Genomic DNA, 15,598 nt, shown 5'->3' with positions numbered 1-15,598 from the left:
ACACACACGCACACACACACACACACACACACACACACACACACACACACACACGGTGTTATAAAGCTTTTAATCTAAGAATAACTGAAGAAAACAAATAAGATAAGAAGCGACAAAGGCAGCAGTGACAGCCTGTACACACCTGAGAAGCCTGGGGCAGAAGGATCCGGTGTCTGAGATATTTGAGACAATGATCCCACGCTCTTCTTGTTTAGACACCATCCCTGAAGTTAACAATTGCCTCAAACGCCATCTCTCCCTGATACAACACTCGCATTTGGTTCATAACCCACATATCTGACACCTTGTGTCATATCTGGTCCCAGGACCTCAGAGACATGTTTGATACATTGGAGGGTGCATTGATAGGTTGGATTGATACGTAGGGTGCATAAATACATAGGGTTCTCCGGTTCATAGGATTCTCGTTTCAAAAGGCTGCTTTGGTTCATAGGGTGTACCCTGTGCACCAGGAGTCAATGTTGGGATAGCCATGCTTAGCTGTGGACTGCACACGTAAACATGGCTATCCCAGCATCGATCCCTGGGGGCTGAGCTGACTTCTTCCATATGTTCTGCTGTTCTTCACTGTCCGGTGGTGGGTGTTGTTTTTGGACCCTCTGATCAAAATCATTACGAACAAGACTTCTACGAACAAGGCTTCCACGAACAAGACTTCTACTAGCGTTATCTCAACGGCCAACGTCTGTTTAACGACATGCCTCTGAATGGTTCAAAAGGGCATCAACAGATCAATATAAGGAAAAACAAAAAAACATAGATATGCAGTTGGCCTGGACCAGCTAGGGATAATCTTTGCCTGGAACTGGAGCGAAACTGCTGAATGCCAGTGGAAAAGAAGAGTCTGCCAAGACGAACAGGCGAGTGAGACATTCCGAGGATGGAGGAATGAGCCTTACGGAATCTGTTTTGAGGAATCTTTCCCCACAGATGTGGCTAATGCCCTCGCTGTGTCGTTGGTCGGTAATGTCCCCATGATGTCAAATAAAAAATCTCGGTTTCACTTATTTCCACAGTCCTAATATTGACCTATTGAACTAAGTATGTAACTCAAATCGATTTATTCATTATTTTAGGTTTGAATGAGATGTGCATTGATATATCCTGAACCCCTTCCCATCTCATCGAGGGCTCAGGCATGATTGAAAAGTGTTTCAGAGCAGCGAGAGTCAATCACAAAATATCAATCTAATTTATTTCGATGTATACGTTTGTTTACACATGGATATTCGTCTCATTAAAAGAGTGCCAAACCAATGATAAAAAGTGATGTGGTAACCATATAACTCAATCCTAGAGGGTTACAGAGAGGGGACTCTTGTATAGGTATTTCTCCCAGAACAGTGAGTGTATGCGTTGAAACCTGATTTAAATCCCTCCTAAAGGCCCAACTTCATACCAGACATACCAGTATAACACATTTACGAAACGACACATCAGTCATCCAACAAAGTGTATTTACACAAGAATCTGAGTGTCTTAGATTGTGTGCGCGTTGGTGTGCACCTGAGTGTGTGTGGGTGTGCGGATAGGTGAGTGCTATCAGGTGCGTCGGTCGCTATTATTTTTGTCTCTCCTATCAAATATTTAAGCCTCCTCTCCCATGTGTGGGACTGGATACCTCTACTTTCCAGGCAGCTTTCTCGAATCTGTCAGGAGGAAATGCAGAGGTACAGGTGGCTGAAGGGAAAGTCTGCATAGATCTTTTTCGCCATTTGCTCACTAGGTAAAGTGCTTTGGGTGTCCGGAAAATCACTACATCATGGAATAAATTATTATTATGATGAAAGCTACAATGTGTAACTTATGCACATGCATGCCCGTCCACTGAACACAGTTTAGGTTTCACTTTTGACCATTAAAGGCCATGTTAAAAGGGCTTTCAGGGAAGACTCAAAACAAAAATAACCTTTCTATTTTCATGTAAAGCTAAAATAAAAGAGGACATGTGATGTGAAGAAACCCTTTCCTTCCCTGTTTCTGCAGCTGCTCTGCGGAGGTCAAACACCTGAGCGAGAGACGTTTCAAAACCAAATAAAGAGGTTGTTTCGTCTCTATGGTTTTGCTCTGTAGCAACAAGCACATGTGGAGAGCATCCATCAAATCGACGGACCCTATCGGCTCTGCCTTCCAGATCAGCCAGATCTGTTTCCATGGATATCACCCAATGTTTCCAAATGCTTTAGGAAAGACTGAGGTTTCCCTGCACTTTACCCGCTGCATGAGTCATCGGTAGGGGGATTGTTCCAGAATACCCTCAGTCTAAAGTTTGGGGAACTCCAATAACCCTGACACGCCTGAAACAACAATAACAGATGGCGTAGCTACGGAAAAACAGTTGTAATGCAGTGGTGGAATTGTGTGACGTGCTTGTTCCACGGTTAAGAAACCTCCTTGGTATCCGTGGTTACGGTCATCTGGGATTGATCAGCAGCGACCACTCTATTTCATCCCAGACAAACCAGGAAGGAGGCTCGATGTTCAAAATACCGGAGAGAGACTGGGCCGGAACAATACAGAGACTGGGCCGGAGGCACCAACAAGGGTTGCCTGTTTTGAGATGCTCTACCATCGAGAACTTGTTTCGTAAGAGTGGATGAGGATTTCAGGGGATTTTAGTGATTATATTTCAACAATGGCCAGGGCCAGTACACTTTTGTCTGTTGACTAATGCTGGCCTAGTTTGTGCTCACCAATGACATGTTTACAAGCACCCCGAGTCTCCAGCAACATGACGAACATGAGGCCAGGAATCTGAACCGCTCAGTCCAACCAGAGCTGAGCTCGGAATACTTAATACCTTAAGGCCCAATCCCATTTCTACCCCTTCCCCATTCCCCTTGTTTTGAAGGGGTAAGTGGAAGGGGTAAGGGGTAGAAATGGGATTGGGCCTTGCCCTTAAGTATGGTTCGCTCAAGGGCTCATGCACATTTATGAGATGATTTATGCATCAATCAGTGGTCTATCCAGACGTTTGGAACAATGTTATGAGCGTTTGTAATTGTGAAGATGAAAAGTCTGCAGGCAAATGAAGAGGCGAATATATTATATTTATTATACTATTCATATAGCTATATTTAAATATTTGATTATTCTAGAAGATATACTGAGGCATATAGAAGATACATGACACTTCATTGTTATTATTACCTATTATTATAGGTAATAATTAGTTAATTTAATAGCATTCATGTCACCTTAACATCGTCATCTTAGAAACGGTTGAGTTTGAAAAGCATGAAAATAGACTGTATAAAAATAAGGAACAGAGAAAATGTGCAGATCCTGAGTCGGGACTGAAAGGATGAATTCACCATTCAGACAGTCCCTAAGGCCATGAGACTCAACGGACGATTGCACTGAATCCAATACGGCTATTTGAAGTGTGCAAACTGCATCCCACATACAGACGGGGTAGCTGTGTGGGGGGGGGGGGGGGGTCTGTCTGTCTGTCTGTCTGTCTGTCTGTCTGTCTGTCTGTCTGTCTGTCTGTGTGTGTGTGTGTTCGTGTTCGTGTGTGTTCGTGTGTGTGTGTGTGTTCTTGTGTGTGTGTGTGTGTGTGTGTGTGTGTGTGTGTGTGTGTGTGTGTGTGTGTGTATGTGTATGTGTGTGTGTGTGTGTGTGTGTGTGTGCGTGCGTGCGTGCGTGCGTGCGTGCGTGCGTGCGCGTTGCAGCCACAATTATTGCGTTCGGTCGGGGTCAGGGTCAGGGTCGGGGTCAGGGTCGGGGTCAGGGTCGGGGTCAGGAGTCCTTCTTGGCGCCGAGGCCCGGGAACGTGTCGACCCAGGCCTGCGTGCGTGCCCGGCACTCCGCCCAGCTGAAGAGCGGCGTGTACCGGAAGTGGCGCCGCGCCTTGTCCGAGCTCACGGTGAAGGAGGTGCACGCCACGGCCAGCGTGTAGCGGTTGAGCAGCGGCGCCCACCGACACACGGGCCGCAGCAGCCAGCGCAGCACGTCGTTGAGGACGGCGAGGAACCAGAGCGCCGCCAGGGGGACGTGCACCTGGCTGAAGCCGAACGCCGACAGGAACTGCAGGTTGAAGTCCTCGTAGCTCTTGTAGGGCGAGTCGTCATAGCAGAAGTACGCCTGGCCGCCCACCGTCTGCGGCTCCTCCATCAGGCCCCGCGCCGCCAGCAGGTGCATCCAGGCCACGTTGCCTAGCGACGGGGAAACACACACGCCAGGGCTGAGTGGGTGCTGAATGATGACCGGTATAGGGGGGGTTCATGGTCGCCCTCTGGGTACGTCATAGAGAGGAAGCGGCGAATGGAAAACATCCTGTGCGTGTGTGGTTACACACGAGGGAAGTTACTGGGGAAGTTACTGAACGAGCGGCAGGAATTGGCATCGACCGACGTTTCGACCGCCCAACGGTTGCCGGTAAGTCGGTTGTCACTCGAATCCCTTTCACCAAAGGGAATACACACCAGTGTTGTTTTTGGCAGGCATTTTAGATTTAGTTTTAGTCTTAGTCTTTTTGACGAAATGCTTCTTAGTTTTAGTCCCATTTTAGTCATTTCTATCTTTGAAAGTTTTAGTCTAGTTTTAGTCTGACGAAAACTCAAAAGGTTTTAGTCTAGTTTTAGTCCGACGAAAACTCGTCGGACTGTCGCACTCGTCGCACACGGCACACTCGTGTGTGCCGTGTGCGTGCAGGCGCAGCTGCGCGCGAGCGAGGCTTTTAGTGTGTGATGGGGGCGTGACTGTTAGGACAAGCAGCTGGCTCCATTTCTCCATTTCTTTTCCGCATATTATAGTTGGCGGGAAAAAAGCATGTTTTGAAACTTTGTTCGTCCACTCACTAACAATTTAGTCTCGTCTAGTTCTCGTCTGACGAAAATGTCTACATTTTTCGTCACATTTTAGTCTTTATATGGCTTTGGTGACGTTCGTCTTAGTCTCATTTTCGTCATGGAAAAAAGGGGTCTGACGACGTCATTTTCGTTTTCGTCTTGCCTGACGAAAACAACACTGATACACACCTATGCTCTGATGACACATTTGTACCTTTCGTTTCACAATTGTTCTTGTGAAACCGAATAAACAAAAATAAGGAGGAAGAAACAGGGCCCAGGCTCACCTGCGTAGACCCGGCCGTGCTCCGTGTTCTTGGGGACCCCCAGGATGAGCCGGCCCCCCGCCTGCACGCTCTTGTCGTAGAAGTCCTTCATGAGCTGGTGCTCCTCTCCGTAGATCCCGGTGGGCCGCAGGGAGCAGGTGTGCAGCGTCTTACCGCCGCTCACCTGGGAGAGGGGATGGGGGGGATGTTAGGCAGCAGACTGGGGGGGGGGTTCTACTTAAAGGACAATTCCGGTATTTTGAACATTGAGCCCCCTTTCCGGTTCGCCTAGGATAAAACGAGTGGTTAACTCCGAAATTTTGAATATTGGTCCTGTCTCCAGTATTTGGCAAATTTCGAATCGCCGCTGCATGCTTCACAATGGCTGGCTATGGGCATTCACAAACACCCCTTAACCATCGTTTTCAGAAACGTGAAACTCATCGAGTGGTTAGTGGTGTTCGATGATGTTCCTCATCAAGTATTGTCGAGAAATACAGTTTCTGTCGTGTTTTATTTGGCATTTTGTAAATCGGCATTTTGCAAATGAAACGGAAACCGGACCGGAAACGGAAACGGGAACGGGGGGTGGTTGTAGTCTTTTCACTCGGTTCTCCGTATCAACAGTAGGGCTAGAACCGAGTGAAAAGACTACAACCCCCTATAGAAACCCACTCGTATTTTTGAATGGTCGTGCATCATTCCCTTATTTTCTGGAGGGACTGGAGAGATCTGTATCGATCTCCAACACTTCCTGTTTAAGATGACGCAACATGACGATTTTTGCGTAGAAGTAAATAGGAAGTGTAAGAGGGTGGGACCCGCTGATCTAGATCAGCGGGAGTGGCCAGCGAAGCTGTGCATCGTGGTGCATGGTGGGATTTTTCAATCCACTTTCTGCCATTTCTCGGTCAAGACGGCACCAAATTAGAATTTTATTTTATTATTCGACTACATATAGGATTCCCAATTTCAATACATATTCATGCCTCCACCGGTGAAATGCTCCTTTAAGGAACATCGCACTTTGTGTAGAAATCGCATAGCCAGCCACCAGCTACTGGTGAGAGTATTTGTTTTCTATTTGACTGCGTCTATTTGACTGCGTTCTATTTGACCGCGACAGCTCGCAAATTGAGGTTTTAGGCTGCGGCTATGTGTTCTGTGATTGGCTCTGAGAACCCATCTTCCACCCGTCAATCGAAAGACACGATTAATACGCCCACGACACTCCAGTTATGATCATTCTTTTGGGGAGCCCCTAAGGCTTAATCAACGCGTATAAACCGTGGGGTACCTCCGTGCCGTTCGCTCGGACCACGATGCGCTCCGCCTCCGCCTTGCTCCGGGGGTAGGGCATGGCGTGAGCAATGTTGTAGGGCGTCTCTTCGTTTCCCCTGTTTGGAACAAAGAAACCAATAAAGTTGAACTCGTGGGACATCCTAGTTTTAAGATGTTCCAGACGTCCTTGACTTGGAAGCAGAGTGGGGAGGGGGGGAAGACCCAGGCACGGAAACAGTGCGGATTAAAGACTATTTTTTTTGTGACTGTGGTTGGACCACTTGATGGTATGTGGGCCATTATAGAGGAAGAACACGTTATAACACGTAAACAAGCGCACGCACACATAAACACACTCACACACGCGCGGCACGTGTGTGAGTGGCAGACAGCTGAAAAGCATTTCCTGGCCCGCTCTTGGAGTGATAAGAACAACACATCTGTAGCCTTATAGCAATAAAACAAAATCTCATGTCAATATGAGAGCGAGCTCCACTCTGTCTGGGGCCTTCATTAGGAACACAACCGACCCCCAGGCCTTCACCAGAAGAGGGCGGGTGCCGGCTGATGCCAGCATTCCTTTGAAGGAACGCTACTCATCTTGAAGGGCCTCCGCATTCCTTCAGGTTGAGTGCATTGCAAGAGATCCTCCTCGCAAACACAGCTCCAGAGAAACAGCAGTGCAACTCAAAGTATATGTTATCAAACACAAAGCGCTCTGCAACCAAGATGAGATGCTACTTGAGTCCTGAATTAAACACAAACGCCCGAACGAATCCTTGAGGGGGATTTCCACTGGATGTGCATGGGCAGATATAGTCTGATTTAATTTGGCAATTAATGGTAATCCATCCAAATATATTTCAGCAGAGCAGAGATGTAAGGAGGTAGGAAGAACCGACATGAATCAACATGAAAGAGTTCAGGTCGGTCCGAGGTCAGAGCGAGAATCTTATTCTATTTTCAGATGCTAGATCTGTGCTTGCGTGAGTGTCTTCCCTTTCATGCCTGGCCCGAGGACCTCGTCTTTGGTGCACGTGTCATGTTTTCAGAAAACAACAACAACATGTTGCCTTGGTGAGGAGGAAGAGGAAGAGGAGAACGAAGAGGGGGGAGGAGGAGGAGGAAGACGAAGGTGGAGCAGGAGGATGAAGAGAGAGGAGGAGAAGGAGGATGAAGAGGTAGGAGGAGGAAGAGGCAGAGGTGGATAAGGAAACCATTAGGATGAGAGGAAGCAGTTTGAGAGGCATACCTGATGAAGGGGTCTCCTTTGACGTTCGGGCCCACCACCTCCATGCTGCTGGTGTAGACCAGATACTGGACCCCAAGCTCCACACACGCCTGGATCACGTTCTCTGTTCCTGGGGACCGGGGAGGAAGCACCAACATTAGGAACAGATGAGGCACGTCGATGAGTAATACTTTATAGACAGCGGGATATCGTGTGCTTGGGCAGGCGATGATGACAGGGTACCCTAAATAGCCTGGATCACAGTGTTTGCACGGTAAATATTAGCTTAGCCTTGTTTTTCTGTTGACACAAACTGCAGACGACAAATAATTTACCAAGAAACCTAAGTAGAGCTTACGTCTGTTCCGAATATTTCCCGATGACAGGGAAACAATGTCAGGGAGTTGACATTAAAACATGAATTGTGACTCATTGTGTGGAAAACAGCCGTAGAATAGTCAATCTGTGGTCACATGATTTTAGTCTGAAATAGCATAGCAAAAACAAACCAAAGTGCAAATTCTCGGCGTGCATTGTGACACGATGCGATTTATGACCTTTTTATAGATAAATATATTTATAGTGGTTCTGAGAGGGCTGGGTCATTCATCATTCACCATGCGCCGACATATAATCATTTCACAGAAACACAACTCCCAGACACGCCACAGGATTCCTGCTAAATGTTATGGTAATGTCACGTAGGATGACAGATGGTGGGTTGAACCGCTTCCGCAAGGCCAACTGGTCCCAGTCGGTTCAGTGGCTGCCTGGATTGTTTCTTTACATCCTTTGTTGACTGACTGCCCACAGTGCTACAGCCACCACCCCACCGCTCTACAGGAAAATCTGTTCCAGATAGGAATCGAGGGCTTCATTCAGTGAAACAATGTGATTGGGTGAACGTGGTTTGAGTAATCTGAATATTTTTTAAATAAATAAATGGATCACACTAAGAATTTTAAGATCTAGAAGTGAAATTGGTGGGTCAGTGAATGAAAGAGCCCTCCCGGCCCGCAACAAATTATTCTGACCTCATTGTCAAATTAATAATTTGTGGCTGAATTACGACACCAATGGGTTTGGACTTGTTCGGGTACGATCACAAAAGGAGAGAGTATTAAGTGGCTTAGCGGAGGGGAGCTCCCGCCAAGCAGGACTGATGGATTAGCTCGGGTCAGGGTGTGCCACTCCCAGCCAGAACATTCCGGGTTCAATCCTAGCAAGAGAGGTAGAGCGGCTGGCTGGTAACCAAAAGGTTGCTAGTTCGATCGCCAGAGAGTCGTGGTGCCCCCACACTGGTGAGACACCTCACCCTGACTGCTTACGACTGGGCTGGCTGTCGCATTCCATGGTTGACGCCGCCGTCGTCGTGTGTGAATTTATAAATGTTAGTCAGTGTTGTAAAGCACTTTGAGTGGCCACTGGTTAGAAAAGCGCTGTATAATTGCGGTCCATTCACCAATTAGTCCCTTTTGTCATTGACCGCCTAATGACGCACTCGGATCGGGCCGGGTACAAAGGAGCATCTGCTGTCACGGCGTGTTTGTGCGCTCGTTTAACGCCCACCTGTGACGTTGACGGCGTGGATGACCGCCGGGGACACCTTGTGCCAGACGTCCACCAGGCTGGCAGAGTGGAAGACCACGTCGGCCCCGCGCACGGCCTCCCGTACGCTGAGGTAGTCCGTGATGTCCCCCTGGAGCACAGTCACCTGCACCCCGTCTGAGGGAGGGAGGAAGGGAGGGAGGGAGGGAGGGAGGAAGCATGAGAAGGGGGTTCGGTATACATGTACATCTGGAGAATGATAACTCAGGCTGGCTCAGGAGATAGAAAGGGTTGGCTGTTAACCGGAAGGTTGCTAGTTCGATCCCCGGCTCTTCCTAGAGTGAGAGTGTATAGGTGTCTCTTGGGCCTTTCACACCGCCGCAAAATCGGAGCCCGTTCCGGGCTAGTTCGGAGCAAGAGCCAGTGTTTCGGTTTCGGTTTCACATCGCCAGAGAACCGGCTCCGGTGTTGTGTTCGAGATCTGTTTCCCCGTCGAGATGTGTTTCCCCTAGTCCCAGATAATGACTGTCAGGATGCGTTCCCCCTGTTCTAAATGGTCAAATTGAATGATATCAGCCTGAAAATCACAGCACTTATCTGTTGTGGGGAAATAAGTCAGCAGTATGAATTTGAAAGATGTGTGAGCCTCCTTTCCTATGGAACAGAGGGGGAACAGTATCTGACAGTAATATTCCAAGCTGTCAGGATGCGTTCCCCCTGTTCTAAATGGTCAAATTGAATGATATCAGCCTGAAAATCACAGCACTTATCTCTTGTGGGGAAATAAGTCAGCAGTATGAATTTGAAAGATGTGTGAGCCTCCTTTCCTATGGAACAGAGGGCCTTTTCGGGTAATTTCGGACGGGGGCGGGGACTAGGGGAAACACATCTCGACGGGGAAACAGATCTCGACACAACACCGGAAAGACACACGAGAGAGGGTTGGCTGTTAACTGGAAGGTTGCTAGTTCGATCCCCGGCTCTTCCTAGCGTGAGAGTGTATAGGTGTGAGCAATAGACCTCTGCTCCTGACGAGCTGGCTGTCTCCTTGCATGGTTGACTCCGCCGTCAGTGTAGGAATGCGTGCATGAATGGGTGAATGTTGGTTAGAAAAGCGCTGTATAAATGCAATCCATTTATTTATCACAAGTCTAAAATAGGACTTTAACAAGGCCTCAACATACTCAATAAAACCAAGGAAAATAAGGCTTTACGAGGCATTATCATACTGAATTGAAGCCAAGATAAATAAGGATCGTTTTGCCCGGTGATGTGGAGTCGGGCATCACATATGCTGCAGGCCGTAGCCACAGGCCATAGGATAGGGGGTTTTAGGGCAAGGATCGTTTTCCAAGGCCAGGACATTCAATGTTTAACGACAAAAACACTAGCTTGCTTACTTTCTTACTTTCTTCCCCCGTTAGCTAACTCACTTGCTAAATATTTCCTGGGTGTCAACAACGGTTCTGCCATCACAAAAAAGAAAACTCAGAAAGTAAAACGTCTTTTATGGTTCATTATTCAGCACAGCAAGTCTCAATCTGTATAGATTGAGACTTGATTATTGATTAATGATTGTTGTATGAAAATAAATTACTTATTAGTTGTCCCAAGCAGGTCTTGTACATTCATATGAGCTTTGCTCAGATCTGGCAACACAACAATAATTCACTGCCTTGAATATTTCTTCCTCTTTGTCTTTTGCTGCTGCTAGAGTTCTAACAAAGACCAAAAAATGTTAACATATTACACAAATTCTTAAATCGTTACATTGGCTTCCTGTAGGTCAGAGAATTGATTTTAAAATCATGTTGCTAACCTATAAATCCCTACATGGTTTAGGCCCAAAAATTTCACTGATATGCTTCCACTACATAAGCCTTCTAGACCACGAAGATCCTCGGAGACCAATCAGTTAATTATCCCCAGAGACACGAAACATGGGAAAGCAGGATTTAGTTACTATGCAACAAATAGCTGGAATAAACTCCCAGAAGATTTCAGACTTGCCCCAACTCTGAACAAACAAGACTGAAGACTTTTGTTTGCTTTAGCTTTCTGCTAAATCTTAAATACATTGCACTTTCTAAAAAGCTTTTTTAACCTTGCCTTTATTTTCTATTTTAATACTAAAATGCCTTTTAACTTTCTATTTTACTCATTTCTTTGCATATGTTTTCTTTTACTTATTTATTATTTTATTTTATTGTATTACAATGTTTATATGTGAAGCACTTTGAGTCTGCCTTGTGTATGAAAAGTGCTATATAAATAAAGTTGCCTTGCCTTGCCTTTAATTATTTAGTTTACTATTTTCAGGAGTTTGTCATTTTGCTGTAAGGTCACAATTGTCAAGTTCAACAATGCAAATATTATAGGGTACAACATTTCCAATGATGCACCTGTTTGTCTCAACTCCATCCACTAAAGGCTGCTCATGAAAATGTACATAGTGCAGCATTAAAATCAGGAAAATATAAATGATTGACAGTCCGAGTCAGTAACACGTATAGACGGTAGGCCTATTCTATGCCGCTGATAATAAGGGATGTTAACATTTAAACAACTGTTTAACCATTTACCCACAATATCATTCTGTCAGTTAAAAGCTGACGATGGATTGACTCGTGGATGGCTGCGTTTTTTTATTAGTAAGAAACGGTGTAGTTCTGATACTTATTATTGTACTGGTCATTGAATTTTCTATTAGTCCTATTCATAGAGGAATAGAAATGTTGGGCTTAGGCGGTAGAGCAGTTGTCTTGTAACCGAAAGGTTGCTAGTTCGATCCCTAGCTCCTTCTAGCTGAGTGTTGATGTGTCCCTGAGCAAGAACCTTAACCCTAACTGCTCCTGACGAGCTGCCGCCTTGCATTGTTGACTCTGCCGTCGGTGTGTCAATGTGTGTAACCGATGTAAGTTGCTTTGGATAAAAGCGTCTGCTAAATGTCCTAATTGTAAAAGAAATTCAAACGAGAATTATGAAGAAAAAGTCAGAGTTGAAAATTGGAGGAGCGTGGAGACATGTCATAGAAGAGATGACATGACATCTTATTTTAATGCAACCATATCCTTTAAAATTGTTCCAGTAACTTGTGGTTGAGATGTTGATGCAGTTATCAACTGGAATTTGGACTGAGCGATTACACAGGAAGGCACTCATTCACATTGAAACATCTCAGAAATGGAAATCCAAGGATATAAATAGTTCTTCCTCGATCCCCGATTACAGAACTATTGTGTCCTCCATGTTCGCATTTTAATAATGTATATCCAATTGAAAATAAAAAAAGAGAATATCCACCTATCACGAATGCAATTCGGCGCGGGCAGGTTTAGATTATGGAAAGGGATTGGTGATCTAAGAAAGGAGAGCAGTGCTGATCTACCATCTAACTGCGTTACCCGTGCCCTGCACGGCGAGACGGGGTCTAAAACCTAATCCACCCCTAACCCGGTGCACCGGAGGACCGTGTTACCTGTGCTCTGCTCGGTAAGACGGGGGTCCACCACCTTGTCGAAGAGCCTGATCTCACACACCCGCTTCTCCTTCTCCAGCGTCACGCCGAGCAGGTGGCGGCCGAGAAAGCCGCATCCTCCGGTCACCAGGTAGACCAGGCTACGTCCGTCAGACATCGTGGTGACAGCTGCAGTCCTATAGTCCTCCTGCAGTCCTATAGTCCTCCTGCAGTCCTATAGTCCGCCTACAGTGTACCGAGAGGGTTCAGACTCGCTATTGAGGCAACTCAGTCCTTCTCTGAGCTTTATAAGCTCTGGGCGTTCACACACAAACACTGCTCGGCATCCAGCAGACTTTGAACTTTGAGCACGACCAGCCATATATTGATGAATCCTTCACTACTAGTGGTAAACGATCACCGATCGGACCAAAAAGAGTTCGTGGTGTTTATATGAAAGCACTTATTATGTTATTTCATGTCGGTCCAAGTCTTAAGAGGGGTGTTTGTATGACTCGTGTAGACCTATGTGTGTGCAAAACGTCAATGTTCACCTTATTTTTTGAGAAAGCGCTGTTTTCTATTAAGCTAGGCTACTTATTTTTCCGAGCTGACTGCGTCTCCCGAATTTTGCTGACGCTTTTATTCAAAGCCACTAACAAACATGAATTCTCTTTTACGTCCGCCACAGTCAGCAGTCAGAGTGAGGTGGCTTCTTGCAGAGGGGAAGGGGAAGAGAATCACCTCAACACTCAGCAGCTGGGGATCGGAATAGCAACCTTCTGGTTGTTCTATGTCGTAGGCTTCGCCTTTTAATGCTATCGCTATTCGGTTTTCCCTAGGCGCAAGCCGTAGCACTGAAAAAAGGGCCGGCGGACATTCTGATCCCATTTTCTTCCGGACGATCCTGTAGCATAATTACATGGATATCATTGCTGAAGTTATCGACGTCTTTACTGTCCCGCTCGACGATGCCATCTCTCTCCTTGGGTGCTATGCTTGGAGACGGACGACTCCGACCGCGACGAGGAGGGGGCGTATCCCCCGGCTTCTCCCTCTCTGAGGCCCCGTCCACACGAAGCCGAAACGGGCGAAACCGTTACGGTTTCGATCTATCCGGTTTCGAAGTATCTCCGTAAAGACGAAGCCAAGCGAAACCGGATAGATCTGTAGAAACGCTGTAGTAAACATTCCAGGCCCATAAGGGGCGCTGCTTCTGGTACACAAATCCAGAAGAAGAAGAGGCGAGCATGCGCATAAAGGCTGCCCCCCGAACCACTAACAACACAAACAAACAGCTCTTCTACGATGGCGAACTAGATTCTCAATAAATAATGGCTTAGCAACCCAACAAGGGACATGATATGCTGCAGAACGATTACAAGCTTGTAGTCCGCCATCATCTTTTTTGTTGTGATTTCTGAGACTCCGCGGGCTTAAGAGCCATTGGCTAGGAGGTCGAGGGGTGGGGCGATGACGTCATGGTTTGCGGTTTCAGTCGGTTTCAGGCGTCCACACGAAACCAAAACGAAACCGGAAAGATTTGAAACCACCTCCGAGGGTGGTTTCAGAAGTTTGCGGTTTCGGTCAGCGGATTCGCCGGCTTCGTGTGGACGGAAGGCCGAACCGTACAAGACCTTTGCGGTTTCGCCATGAAATCGGCTTCGTGTGGACGGGGCCTGAATGTAGAGGTCGGAGCCCGGGGCGGCAGCATTGCCCGTCTCTGCCGCCACCTCACTTCCAGTGGTTGGAGCTTTGGTGGCAGAGCTACCGGGCATCATCGCCAGGGCCGCCGCAAACCTTGGCTTTGCGGTGCCCATGCCTCAGGCCCCCCAACGCCCGGCCGGACCAGCTGCATGACATCTGGGGGGTCGAGGCCGCGGCACGCCCCGCCCGTCTCGACCCCATCTGGTCGATCTTCTCACCACACCTCAGTTAACGCCGGAGCCTATCGGCTCGGCCATAACTGTTTGACACGCATCTTCCGCTACATATAGGCAGGCACGCTACAATAAGCCTCGTATTATTGATCGAGCCAGCCCTTTTAAAAATACAACCTCGCCCTCGCTTCTTTGTAGCCTGACCCAGAGCCAGAGAGAATATACATACAATATACATGTTATATATATCACTCTGGCCGGGCCCGACCAGACTCTCGCAGCCTACTTCATTTCATTTGTACAGAGTCTGGATCCACTTGAAGGCGGGTGTCTGTTGAATTTTAAAACGATTGGATCTGCCCGGTGCCACTCTGGATCTGCCTCGACTTCGACTCGATCGTCCGCGATCGTCTGTTGCCAGGCAGGTTTGGAAGGGATTACGTAAGGATGACGTACCCGGTACAAATTTGGCACCCGGTACAAATTTGGTGTGACAGCTGTCAATGTTTTCGTCCAACGACCGAGCGAAACATAATAAAACACTAGTGTGGGCGTGGCATCAGATCCGAGATCCGAGTCGGTTCACAAAAACGCACCAGGGCCCCGTTTCCCGAAAGCGTCGTTAGCCTAAAAGTGGATCGTGAAGTGCGTCGAAAGGGCATCGTAGAGTTTTCACCGCGTTTCCCGAAAGCATCGTAGGGAACGAACGTCTTGAAAACGCTCGTAGCTAACGAGTAGGCCTACTCCAGGGGTGGAGTAGGCCGCTAAAAGAGCATCGTCAGCTCTAGCCTCAGTGGCGTCACCATCGGACATTCCGTATATTGGATGCGTTTTATTAAAACGCATTGCGCCTTTATGTTATTAGTTTGGTAATTAATAAAGATTATTAATTAATTTATTAATAAAGATGTTAAAATGGCCAAAATAAAACGGGACAGTCCAGAAAATGTTTGCGCAGGCAGGGCACTCAAAATGTGTGAGAGAAAGTGGGGGGATTTGTGCAGACTGACATAGGCTACTCATAAAACGTAGCATAAAATAATGTAAAAAATAAATTAAATTAAACAAATTAAAAAAATAAATAAATAACGAAATAAAATAAATGAAAAAAAAATAAAATA

General features: G+C 46.9%; 1 protein-coding gene across 2 annotated transcripts; it reads right to left on the bottom strand.

Annotated features, from left to right (window-relative positions):
* Nucleotides 1-3,050: 3,050 nt before the first annotated feature.
* On the bottom strand, nt 3,051-13,251 carry hsd3b7 (hydroxy-delta-5-steroid dehydrogenase, 3 beta- and steroid delta-isomerase). 2 transcript variants are annotated; one of them, XM_060070500.1, is made up of 6 exons: nt 12,619-13,244; nt 9,162-9,317; nt 7,614-7,722; nt 6,378-6,477; nt 5,102-5,264; nt 3,051-4,178 (listed from the first exon to the last, which is right to left on the bottom strand). In XM_060070500.1, the coding sequence occupies exons 1-6, from the start codon at nt 12,773-12,775 to the stop codon at nt 3,763-3,765; spliced, it is 1,101 nt and encodes a 366-aa protein (XP_059926483.1). In that variant the 5' UTR covers nt 12,776-13,244; the 3' UTR covers nt 3,051-3,762. The 2 variants fall into 2 exon arrangements, with proteins under 2 accessions (XP_059926483.1, XP_059926484.1); XM_060070501.1 differs by lacking the exon at nt 9,162-9,317 and having other exon boundaries at nt 12,619-13,251.
* Between the last annotated feature and the right edge of the window lie 2,347 nt (nt 13,252-15,598).

Source organism: Gadus macrocephalus, chromosome 2, assembly GCF_031168955.1.
Source record: "Gadus macrocephalus chromosome 2, ASM3116895v1".
Lineage (NCBI taxonomy): Eukaryota > Metazoa > Chordata > Actinopteri > Gadiformes > Gadidae > Gadus > Gadus macrocephalus.
Note: the sequence above shows the minus strand (reverse complement) of the source record. Positions and strands in the feature narration are given on the sequence as shown.

Coding starts and splice junctions, on each gene's coding strand:
- hsd3b7 (XM_060070500.1), bottom strand. CDS start 12,775: ATGTCTGACGGACGTAGCCTGGTCTACCTGGTGACCGGAGGATGCGGC. Junction 5,265..6,377: donor TCCGAGCGAACGGCACGGAG/GTACCCCACGGT, acceptor CCCCTCTCCCAG/GTGAGCGGCGGTAAGACGCT. Junction 4,179..5,101: donor GCACGGCCGGGTCTACGCAG/GTGAGCCTGGGC, acceptor CCCCGTCGCTAG/GCAACGTGGCCTGGATGCAC.